The sequence below is a fragment of the Panthera pardus genome, unplaced genomic scaffold (genome assembly GCF_024362965.1).
Source record: "Panthera pardus isolate Hobbes unplaced genomic scaffold, ASM2436296v1 HiC_scaffold_22, whole genome shotgun sequence".
Classification (NCBI taxonomy): domain Eukaryota; kingdom Metazoa; phylum Chordata; class Mammalia; order Carnivora; family Felidae; genus Panthera; species Panthera pardus.
The window spans coordinates 81,900,839-81,913,334 of NW_026526788.1; the positions used below are offsets into that span (position 1 = coordinate 81,900,839).

Below are 12,496 nucleotides of genomic sequence, written 5' to 3' on the forward strand. Positions count from 1 at the left end.
TCCCGAAGCTGTGTTTGCACTCCAGATTGTGACAAGAAGTAGTTCAGAAAAAGTATAACTTGTGTCTGTGCTCATTTTGTGAGACTCTGATCATTCAGAATAAATTCGCTGTGAACTGAGTTAGGCAGGAGCCCGGGGAGACAGACGTAACAAACGGTGGCCCTGTGCCGAGTCCCTGTTGGCAGGGGGCACGTGTTCCCCATGCCCGAGTGACACCATGCTCCGTTGAACGTGGTAGAACTTCTGTGGCACCGGGCACCGTGGCACGTCCGAGCCCTGTGTGTCATGAACTTTATTCCCTTGGTCGCTGCTGGGGTCCCACCTCCTCTCGCCTCCCTCAGGGATTCAGCATTCAAATGTCCCATTTGGCCCATCACCTCCCTCCAGCGGCCTCCACATCTGTCTCCGTTCCTCAACCTCCGCCCGCTCCTAACACCGATCTGTCTCTTTCATTCGTTCTCAGAACGAATGTCGACCTTCTTCCTCCTTTTTGGCCTCGCTGTTCCTTGTCAGGCTCCTGGTCCTCCGTCGGGCCATTCACTCGGTGGCTGGGCTCCTCGAGCCTTGCTCTCGGGACTTCTTACTCCACTCTCCCTCCTTCAGAAGGCCGTTTTCTCAGCTGTGCGTCTCAGCCCTTCCTCGGGCCAGGATGCCAGCTTAATGGTCATCGCACTCATTTCCCGCGATCATCCGCCCTCATAGTTAACGCACTGGGTGGCTCGAAACGCCTGAAGTTTATTGTCCCACGTCAGGAAGCTAGGAATCCAAATCAGGGGGTGGGCAGACTTGGCTCGTTCTGGAAGCTCAGACGGAGAGCCTGTTCTGTGCCTCTCTTGCATCAGGTGGCTGTCCCTAGTCCCTGGTGCTCCTTGGCCTTGGCTGCATCCTTCCCAACTCTGCCCCTGTCTTCAGGTGGCTTCCTTCCCCGTGTCTCCAAATCTCCTTCCCCTTGTAAGGACACCTGTCCTGGGACCTAACCTCCCTCTGACCTCCGCAGTCGAGTGTGATGTCATCTTAACATGATGACATCTGCAAAGACCCTGTTTCCAAATAAGGTCACATTCTCAGGTTCTGGGGGCCAGGACCTCTACACGTTCTTATGGGTGACACGGTTCAACCGACAGTCATGCCCAACAGACTTATTTGGAGACCATACTTCATGGAGACCATGAAGGTAGTGAGGTTACCACTTCATACAACATTTGTACACATATATTTATATGTGTGTTGGTTAGTAAAGTAAAACGCATTTCTTATTTCAAAAATATTTTCAAGCTTAAACTTTGTTCTCTCATAATTTTTTTAAACTTTATTTATTGACTTTGAGAGAAGCAGAGACAGCATGAATGGAGGAGGGACAGAGAAGGAGAGGGAGAGAGAGAATCCCAAGCAGGCTCTGCCCTGCCAGCACAGAGCCCGATGCGGGACTTGAACTCATGCAGCCGTGAGATCATGATCTGAGCTGAGAAACCAAGAGTCAGTAAACCCAGGTGCCCCGAAACTTAAACTTTAAAAAACTGTCTGTGGGGGCGCCTGGGTGGCTCAGTCGGTTAAATATCTGACTCTTGGTTTCTCAGCTCAGGTCATGATCTCATGGTTTGTGAATTTGAGCCCCACATTGGGCTTTATGCTGACCATTCAGAGCGTGCTTGGGATTCTGTCACCCTCTCTCTCTGCCCCTCCTCCTCTCTCTCTCTCTCTCTCTCTCTCTTTCTTTCAAAATAAATAAATAAACTTTAAAAAGCTGCCTCTGTGGCCTTTGTTCAGACTGCATCCCCCTTGTTCTCTCTCTCTCTCTTTTTTTTCCCCTTGTTCTCTTAAGGGGAAGGAGCAGACTCCCTGTCCTCCAGCCACTTTTCCTACTTGGTCAATATAATCACCTAGCCTGCTCTGCCACGGGGCATTTGCACCTGCTGACGCCTCTGCTTGGAATGCTCTTCCTTCCCCTCTGACTGGATTACATCTTTCCTTCTTCACATCGGAGGGTAATTGTCTGTGGACTTTGTTCTGCCTATGATATTAATATTCTCATATTAGCTCTGTGCCTGGCCTCTAGCAAGCATTCGGTAATGAATGAATCAATGAGTAATCCTCCCCGAATGAATCAATTTAAATGGCCATTGTAACCATGAGGGGGCTGCTGTATGAGGCCTAGTCTGAGCTTGTAAAGGAAGCACCTAGAGTGGCTCGGGTACTTGCTAGGACATATGAGGGCCTTATCTCTCTCATTCTTAAAAAATCCTAGCAGGTGAACATCATACATCATTATCCCAGGACTGCAGAAGAGGAGACTGAGTGTCAGAGTGGCCAGGTGACTTGCCCAGTGTGCTTCTGTTTGGGCTCAGGTCAGCCTCACCCCCAAGGCTGGACTGTCTGTGGTGGACAGTGGGTTTTCTGTCCCTTGGGGTGAAGACTCCCGAAACCAGAGACTGAGATAAGGCCTCAGAGATCGGACTCCTGCTATTTTAGATCAGAGCAATAGGCCTGGCGGGGGACCCTGTATCTACCTGGGCTGTGGGGGGATTGTCTGCTGGGGGCCCCGCTGGCAGTTTGGAGGTGCTCCCTTTCCTGGGAGTGGGCACGGGCGGCCGGGCTGTGGGGGGCGGTGCCGGGTGACCCCAGCTCCGTGCTGCTGTCCGGCTGGTCCGTTCACCCCCCGGAACCTTTGCTTCCTCGGTGGAAAGAGGGCTGCAGCAGCGTCCCTTTGCTCACCCTGTAGTCTTACTGCCAGAGTCTGATGAAACCAGGGCCCTTGGCGGGACGTGACAGAGCGCTGTGCCTTGCGGTCAGGGACGCCCGCACTTGCGGGCCCTCGCGATGAGTGCTGCGGGCCAAGGCGTGGGGCTTGGGGTCCGAATCTCGGGATCTTTTTCTTCCCTCCTTGCCTGTGACTCAGCCGAGCCCTCTAGCTCCCCCCTCCAGAACTGGTTCCGCTCCCTCCCGTGTAGGCTGTTAGAGATGACCTTGGTTCTGACCCACAAGGCCGCCAGCCCCGGTCTGCTCCCAGGTAAGGAGCGTTAGCCCCGACATTCCCGAGGACTGCTGCTTTCTCCTCCTCAGGAGGAAGGTACAAACGCTCCGGGAACCCCCCTTGAGTTCTGGTGACAGCCGTGACCCTACCAGGTGGTTACCTGGAGACGTGTAGAGATTAAGCTGCCTCTGGTGAGGGGTGTGCTCCTGGATCTCTGCCAATATCCTGCCCTCAAATTCCGTGAAGGCACATCGTCCTCCACATACAAGACAGGACAGCGTAACTGGGAAATGCAAACGAGGCATCATGACCATCTCACCCTCTGTGGGCACCGTAAGGAGAGGTGATGCGCAGGGAGAGGAGGCAGAAGCGGCAGGGGCTCCCTTTCCGCGTGGGCCCCCTGGCACCCAGGGGTCGGCCTCAGCTCTGGAGAAGTGGCGGGTGACTGTAGGTCACGAGACATCGGGTCACTCCCGAATGGCCCCAGCCGCCTGGCGTTTTGGCCTTTCTTGTTGTGTGAGAGCTATTATCTCGGGAGGAGAGGGAGTCCCCTGGCTGTTAGAAGAGTATTTAAAGCTTGAGTCAGGCAGTGGCAGGCCAGCCGCTGTGACCAGCTCTCACCACCTCTGGGGGCTCTGAACTCGTGCTGGCAGGGGAGGGGGGGGGTCTCTATGTTCCCGGGGTCTTGCCTGCAATGCCGAGCTCCCGGGGTCCCCAGATGCCTGCTCCCTGAGAGGTGATCATCCACCCGCACAGCGAGATGCTCGCAGCCTCAGGAGGCGGCATCAGCACCGGGCGTGAGTATGGCTTTACGCTCCACGGTGCTCTTTCCGGGTAAATGCCAGGAGGGTGCCAGCCGGCCCCATTGTCTCCGGGTCTGGGCCGCAGCGGCTGCCGGGGCCCTTCGTCATTTGTGCAGGAGCAAAATGGGGATCAGGAAGCTGGATCTACAAGCCCGGACAGGGTGCACAGCTGAACGGGGCTTAGATCATACACACCTTGGGCAATTGGGGCTCCAGTTGGACATGGAAGGATGCTCTCTGGTCACCCATGGACTCGGTCCAGTATCTTTGCTGACAGCGGATGGGCCGCTCCTCACTGGGGCAGTGGGGACAGGTGCATTCCTTGGCCAAGATCCCCCCTCTCTCCCTCACCGAGTTCACCCACATCAGCACTCACCCGGTTGTAGGGCTGGGCAGGAAGGTAACTCATCGACATCAGAGGACAAGCTTGTCCTCGTGGGAATGGGCTGACACTCCCAGCTCAGTTCTTGTCTGTACAGTGGGCCGTGGCACCCAGACAAGCGCTGTGCCCCCGGGTCGACTTCTGTGAAGGGGCCTCCAGGGCAGGCTTCCCTGGTTGAGAGTCTGATCCTGCAGCCCTCTCCGGCCGGAAGTGACAGATGTGTGCTTAGGGCACCGGAGACTTCTATAAGGGGGCAGCCTACTGCGGTTGATGATTGACGGGGAGGATCTTTGCTGTTGGAGCCACAACCGGGTCATCTGTACGCACAGCTTTCCTTTCCACATCAGCTGATGTGAGGACGAACAGAGCGGCTTGATGACCCAGCTGCTATACTGTCGTACTCTACGATCGTTTTGCAAATGACTATTTTTAATATGATCAGGCTTTTTTTTTCGTTAGGCAATAAAGGAAAAAGTTAAATTGCTCACAAACTAATAAATGTTTATCTTCCGAAGCCTCACGTCCTGTTTTCTCACGAAACACACACCTCTTCTGCTGACCGGGTAGAAGGGAAATTAGCATTTATTTTCCTTGATAAACAAAAGACCGGGTAATATTTGTTGACCTCTTTTGGTGCAAAGCCCTTCCAAAGGGATATTTGGCAGAGGCCTCCCTGCTCTCGTGTCCACTCCAGGGCTTAATTTTAACGTGTGAAAGCTGCTTTGTGACCAGGGTTGGAGGATGCCCTTTCATGTCTGCGGTGCCTGGATGCTCTGCACACAAGCTCCCCCTTAGGCCAGGGACCCAGGTCCTCCTCTTGCCATTAGAGATTTAAGAAAGGAAAATGCTGCTATTACTCCCCACCCCCTCACTCATACTCCCATGGGGGTGTTGGGGGGGGGCGGGGAACGTTCCAGAGCCTGAGGTGATGAGAAAGGGAGACTCCCTTGGCTCGATCCTTCCTCCTTCCGTTCCCTTTGGGGGCAAATACGCCACGGCGTCGATACGGTCTTCGTTTGTCTCAGTGATGGGGGACTTTCGTTGTGCTTAAAAATAATCTAAGTCTGATTTCCAAATGCTCGAAAGGGTGACTCAGCGTTTTCCCTGTCCTCGGTTCTCAGGTACGGAGACATGAGGAGGCAGATCGGCTTCGAAATCAGAGACATGTGGTACAACCTTGGTGAGTAGCGGGGCTTTCCGGACATCGTGGTGGCGGTGTTGAATGTGTGGTGGTGATGACGTTGGCCCCGGCTGTCTGTCGGGGCTCGGGCATCCGAAACATCTGAATCGTTTCTCCTCCTCGGAGAGTGATTGCTACTTTTGCAATAGCTGTTTTCCGTAAACAGGAGATGGGAAGAAAATCTGATGGGGGGGCAGGGAGCAAATAGAAACATCCGTGGAGCTCCCTATTGACGTCAGGTGAACACGTCTCTGCTTTGAAGCTGCTTCTGGGCGTCACGAACATTCCCTCCGGGTTCCTCAGGCATCCAACCGTGTAGCTCATCTCCTTGTCACAATGTCACTGCTTTTACTATTCAGTTTAATATATTCTACCATATTCTACCCTCAGGTCAAAAGGGGTTTTTTTTTGCCTACTCAGAACCGGACCTTGTATGTAGGCAGAGCGCCACCAGGTGGTGGTAGCATAACACACTTGCACAGTGAAAACACCAGGGGATCCTTGTGTTTAAGATGAGACATTGGGGCGCCTGGGTGGCGCAGTCGGTTGGGCGTCCGACTTCAACCAGGTCACGATCTCACGGTCCGTGAGTTCGAGCCCCGCGTCGGGCTCTGGGCTGATGGCTCAGAGCCTGGAGCCTGTTTCCGATTCTGTGTCTCCCTCTCTCTCTGTCCCTCCCCCATTCATGCTCTGTCTCTCTCTGTCCCAAAAATAAAATAAACGTTGAAAAAAAAAAAAAAATTTAAAAAAAAAAAAAAAAAAAAAGATGAGACATTAACGTAGGTGTTTGTCACTACAAATTTCCCTCTTGCTGCTGCTTTTGCTGCACCTCAGACGTCTCGGTGTATTTTGTTGTCACTTTCATTTGTTTCAAGATATCTTGAAGCTTTCAGTCGTTCGCCCCCGACTATATTAGCTGCAGACTTGTCATATGTGTCCTTTATTATGTTAAGGTGTGTTACTTCTATATCTAGTGTGTTGAGTTTTTAACACAAAAGGGTGTTAAATTTCATCAGGTGCTTTTTCTGTATCTCCTGAAAAATCATATGACTTTTATACTTCATTCTGTTAATACGGTATATCACTTTTGTTAATCTGTGCATGTTGAACCATCCTTCATATTGTACTTGGCAATGATTTCTTGGAAATGACAACAAAAGCAAAAATGGACAAGTAGGATGACATCAAACTAAAAAGTCGGCACAGTAAAGGAGACAATCAGCAAAATGAGAAACAGCCTGTGGAATGGGAGAAAATTTCCAAACCATATACCTGCTAAGGAATTCATTCCCAAAACGGATAAAGAACTCCTACAACTCAATAGCGAAACACACCTAATTAAAAAATGGCCAAAGGGCTTGAGTCGACATCTCCCCAAGGAAGAAATACAAATGGCCAATAGGTTTGTGAAAAGATATGCAACATCACTCATCATCAGGGAAATGCAAATCAAAACCGCAGCGAGCTGTCCCCTCACACCTGTCGGCTGTTATGATTATTATGTTACAGCCACAATAGGATGGCTATTGTGAAAAAAAAATAAAAGGTAACAGGTGTCCGCCAGGATGTACGGAAGTTTGAACGCTTGCACGGGGTTGGTGGGAACGTAAAACGAACTACGGAAGACAGCATGGAGGTTTCTCAAAAATTCAAAATCGAGCTACCATGTGATTCAGCAATCTCCCCTGCTGGGTATACATCCAAATAAACTGAAATCAACCTCGATGAGGTATCCGTATTCCCATGTTCAGTGCAGCGTTATTTACAACGGCCAAGATACGGAAACAACCCAAGTGTCCACTGATGGTTGGATGGATAAAGAAAATGTGGTACGTCTATACAATGGAGTATTATTCAGCTTCATTTACGAGGGGAAAAAAAAAAGGAAATCTTGCCATATGCAACAACATGGATGGGCCTGGAGGACATCACCCTAAAGGCGAATGTGTCCTCTGTGAGCCCAGCCTGTCTCCGAGTGGAGATGAATCTCTTCCTGGCACCTGGTCCCCACTCTCAGCTTGCTTTGTGCCAAGGTGTCTGGGCATCTTGCTTTGGCCTCACGGATGGTCCTGTGCGAGATTTCAGTGGCATTTCCTGCCTGAGCGCCCGGGGCCCTGCTTATTCCACTCAACTTGTCACATGGAGCCTGTGGTGGCTACAGGGGACCTCCTCATCCCCCCTCTCCCCAGTGACTCTGTTCTCTCCGGGGAGGCAGGGTCTTTCCACTTTTCTCTCTAGTTGCCCCATGACACCTGGGTTTCCTTTGTTCCCCCAGGGCTGGGGCAACTTAGATAGATTCCCGCTCTCCATGTCGTGGCTGGAGAGCTTGGCTAGAAAGATACCCTGACGTGTCCGTATTCCACGGGGAGAACGAAACGGGGTCATAAAAACTGAACACGGTTTTCCGTGAAGGTGGGGAACTGGACCCCATCGCCGTCCTGCGGACCCTTCGAGCAGACAGGGGTGGGGGGTTGAGGGCCACGCCTGTAATCCGGCTTTGCGGTCAGCAAGTTCTCAGCAGCTCGTTTCCAACCGGAGCCAGATTTCCTCACCAGAGGCTTCGACTCCTGATTCTTCTTGAGTTCCCGGATGTCAGCAAACATGGGTGCGGGAAGGCTCTGTCACATCTCGAGGGGAAGTTCAAATTTCCAAATACCCTTTGTCCGTCTGTTTGCGTGAAGGATGGAGTCTTTTTCAAATGGGTCTTTACACAGAAAAATAAATGCAGAAAGCCTTGGCGTAAATATACTAGAAGATACTGTATTGTATAACGCTAATAACATCGGAATTAAGAAGTATGGTGTAACATGAAGCGTCACCTGGGTTCTCAGGAGTAAAACTCCAGCGCAGAAGCTCCCAGGTGGTGATGAAGAACTGGCTGGAACGGCCGCGTCCGTTCGCGCTCTCAGTGGACACGCATCACGCACCTGCATGCTGTTGGGGTCTCAGGAGCTTGAGGAGACGTGTCAATGCCAGTGACTTTCCTGTAGCAGCTCAAATGCCCAGAATCTGAGTTCTGGCTCCAGGCTGTCCAAGAGCTGCCCACATCTCCCAACACAGAGCCGGCCGGGTGCCACCCTGCCCCTGCTCTAACTTCCATCCCCCCGGAGGAGAGAGTAGGAGTCCTGGCTCTGAGGGAAGGAATCCCTATTGGAGTTTCCTTCCTCCCTTGCCTCGGCCTGGCTATGTGGCCTCAGTCACAGGACCCAGTCTCTCTGGGCTTCCATCGGTTTTCCAGGCTGTAAGATGGACAGGTTGGACTGAGGTTTTCAAGAGCTTTCCAGCCCTGATGCTCCGTAATTCTTCACATACGTATGCGGATCTCAGTAATGAAATGCCAAGGCTTCTGGAACAGGGAGGAGGGCCATTCGTGATTCATTTTAATTGATCACGCTCGGACAGATGCGTTTGTCACTTGCCCCCATTGGCCAGACAAGCGCAGGACCCACGCCAGGAAGGGGCCGAGTGCAGCCCCATTAGAGAGAGTCCAGAACAGGGCAGAAAAGGATGTTCAGAGAGATGGCATGGAGGGAGCTGCTCTCTGCTAGACCTGAGGGGAGCCAAGGCTCTTGGAGGTGCCAGCACCCCCTGGGCAGGTTCTGTGAGCTCCACCTGCCGCCCCTCTGCCTGAGAGCCTCCCAGGCCGCCTCTCGCACGCCGGCCCTTCCTAGGAGAGTGGCCACGCCTTCTTGTGACTTGTTCGCCATCATCTCTCAGGTGCAAACTATGAGCTGTGTGTTTTCCCCCCCACGGGAGAGTTTTAGGTATCGTTTCAAATGGCAGGCCTGCTTCGTCCTGAAATGGCTTTGATGGTTTCTGCACTATTGCAGATAACCAGAGGCATCCACCCTGGCAGATATTCTGAATGATGGTTAACATATTAAAATGCTTTTTTCTCGCTTGACAAATAGTTGCTGCCCCAACTCAGCCCACCCTGGCCCCTTCGTGCTCCCCCAGGACCCCCCTCTTCGGTGTGCCCTCCCCACACTGAAGGGTCACTGGCTAGCATGGAAGGGGCTCCAAACCTCAGCTCAAACCATGGCTGACCTGACTGATGGGCGCTCCTGCCTTTCCAGCTCTTTCATTCTACAAAAATTATGTTCCTGGTCACCTATGTAGTCAGTCCATAGATCGACCGCCATTTGAAAGTGGCTCCATTTCATTTTGTCCCCTTCCACGATTGCTGTGAAGGAAGGTAGGATAGGCCCAGGGTAATACGAGCTTCTTTGTGACGCCGACTCCAGGCCCTGGGGAAGGCTCGACCTTCAGAGGATGCACCTTTAGGTGTAAATCAGATCTTTAAAACTGTTTGGGAGCGGTTGATTCCCTTGACATTATGTGTCATTATGCTCCAAATAGGCTGAGTCAAGCTGGAGGTCTTTGATTTGCAAGGTAGTAAACGATGCACTGCAAAAGCAAATGTCCCATTTCATCTGGGCAGTTGCTGATTTGAATGCGGTGATTAATGTAAAAGATCTGTGTTTGGCAGCTTTTCAGCCACGAATATTGAACATTGACTCTGGCTTGAGAAGCGGCCAAGAGGTCAAATGTAAACCGTGACCTTGGTCAATGAGCGGTGGGAATCTGGTAACAGCAAGAAATAACCACCCACCAACATGATGGGGTTCCTCGCTTATAAAATAATTATTTTTTGGAAGTCAAAAAATAAGTAATAAAAGTGTCAGCAGCCCAAAGGGTCTGCCCCAAGCAGCCCCCCAAGACAGCTAAGAATGTCTCCATGGGGTCACCTCAGGCGGCCTGGATCTTGCCTGCTGCAAATCTCAGGTGTTAGAGCCTGCCATGAGCATCCCTGCCAAGGCCAGCACTCTGGGAGTTTATGACAGCACATCTCAGTTCCCCAAGATGTACACAACCTATTTTCTATGCAGCTTTTTTTTTTTCTTTTTTTTAATAGGCTCAGGTTTGGGAACATATTGGCAGGTCGATCTAGCCCACTCTGGAAGAAAATAAAAATAGAAGTCAGATATATTTATCATTCTACAGTCAGTCACCTATTCCTCGGTCAGGGTTGAGCCCGTCAAAAGCTCACACATCACAGCAGTAAAATCGTTGAATCGCTGAAGCAGTAATTAATAAAGTTTTATTGTGCACACACCAAAGAGACAGTTTGTGGACAAGGCCCCCTCAAACTAATACATGGAAGGAGGCTCAGAGGTATATCATGACAAAGAAGCTTATATAGTGGGACACCTGGATGGCCCATTCAGTTAAGCATCCGGCTCTTTATCTAGGCTCAGGTCACGATCTCGCGGTTTGTGAGATCCAGCCCGGAGTCAGGCTCTATGTTTAGAGCAAGGAGCCTGTTTGGGATTCTCTCCCTCCATCTAGCTCTCTGCCCTTCCCCCATTTGCTCACTCAGGTGCTCTCTGTCAAAATAAATAAACTTAAAAAAAAATTTTTAGAAGCTCATTTGGTGAGAAAACAATGACAATTTACTGGTTATAATATTGGTGATTGGTTATTGTTTTAGAATTCTCTTCATTGGTTAGTGGTTACCTCATGTCAACCTTGGAAAATGTGTGTGTGTGTGTGTGTGTGTGTGTGTGTGTTTGTGTTGGTTTTGCCTATGATTTTCAGAGGCCTAAGCAAGAAGTGACCCCGGTCAGGTAAGCCTTGCCCATTAAGCTAAAGGAAGCTTTGCTTGTATGACAAAACCGATTTTCTCTGCTCGGGGAATGTTCGAGGCCGGTCTCCATTTGTTTTCGATTTTAACAAGCCGAATGCTCCACACGACTGACTGTTTCTTCTCTGAGTCTTTCCTATAATACAAGCGGTACGTGGAGACCGGGGGTCTCGGATCTCCCCTCCAAGCAGAGCTTCAGACAAGGATCTGTTCTGCCGGGTTGAATGCAAGCGCAGACTCGCGCTGCCCCAGGGGACAGAGCAGCATGTTTTTCCCCCTCCCAAGCCTGTCACATTTTGAGTCGGAAAGGAGAAATCAAAAGCACACTCTGTCCAAAAAAAAGGAGGCAGGGGGTGGGAAGGGGGGGATGTGCTTATTTACTGAGCTGTTCAGTTATTTATCAAAGTGCGCTCCCGGAAGCAGGGGCCAGAGCGCCTGATCTCACCGTGGCCCGCACCCCCCCACTTCCGTTTTGTTTATTACCCGCGGCAGGCGGGCCAGCGCGGTGCAGAGGGTCCTGCCGGAGCCAGCGTGCTCACACCGAGATCCGTGTCAGCCGGTTTGGTCCGGAATAGCTTTCGTTCAGGGGGTCCCTTTGTGGATGATTCTGGGGACTGGACACATGATGTGCTTTCATCCAAACACATACAGTGAGGCCTCATCAGTTTCTGGATGATGGTGGAAATTTTTGCCCCGTCTACCTTTGTGTCTATGGAGATTTTCCTGGGGTTAGAATGGGGTTGATGACCCGGAATTCTGGACCCTCAGGGTTGCAAAGAGGTTGTCCAAACACCCAGGGGGAGACTGTTGCCAGGTGAGGACTTGGATCCCCGGAGAGAGCACAGCCCAGTGTCCAGAGGGGACGGAGAGGCTCCACGTTTTGTAACTCGAAGAAAGACTCTCGGTGGGTTTTAAAAAATTTGGGAGTCGTAGCTAGGAGATTGGCAAGGTGACCCGAGGTAAAGTATTCCCATTGTGACCTGATAATTAGCTTGTTCTTTCTTTGTCTCAAAAGGGGAGGGGGGGAAGCACATCCTCTTTTTCTTGAAGTCTACACCACCGCAAGAGTCACCTTGATCCTCATTGATTCCAAACCTGAGTTCATCATTAAATTTGAGCAAGCGATGCTCCAGGGGAAATCCATAATGCAAATGCAAAAAAAAAAAAAAAAATGGAAAAGAAAACAGGACTAAAAGAATGGGAAGAAGAATACTGGAGGACACCCAGGTCTTGCCCACCTTGAGGACCATTTGTTTTTGCAGAGGTTAAATCCTGGGGCTATCACTGTAGAGCCCAGCACTGGCCCCTGGCCAGGTTCCTGCGTGATTGGGAAGGTCAATAATCAAAGATCAGAAAACCATCGTTCCTGTCACTTATTTTTCCAATCTGTGCATCAACCACCACCTGTTCTCACCCTATACTTTCCTCCCAGCTGAGAGCAGTAAGGGCTGGCAGTGACAGACAGCGCTCTCTGTGACACTCAAATTGTGTTGATGAACGACTTCGTGTCACTATC

General features: G+C 51.1%; 1 protein-coding gene across 2 annotated transcripts in view; it reads left to right on the plus strand.

Moving 5' to 3' along the window:
* Positions 1 to 12,496, plus strand: part of DOCK1 (dedicator of cytokinesis 1) — a 522,147-nt gene that overhangs the window by 428,255 nt on the left and 81,396 nt on the right. For both annotated transcript variants that reach the window (XM_053910041.1, XM_053910042.1), the window contains exon 32: positions 5,278 to 5,336. In XM_053910041.1, coding sequence (XP_053766016.1) covers positions 5,278 to 5,336 — 59 coding nt within the window. The remainder of the gene's footprint in view (positions 1 to 5,277; positions 5,337 to 12,496) is intronic.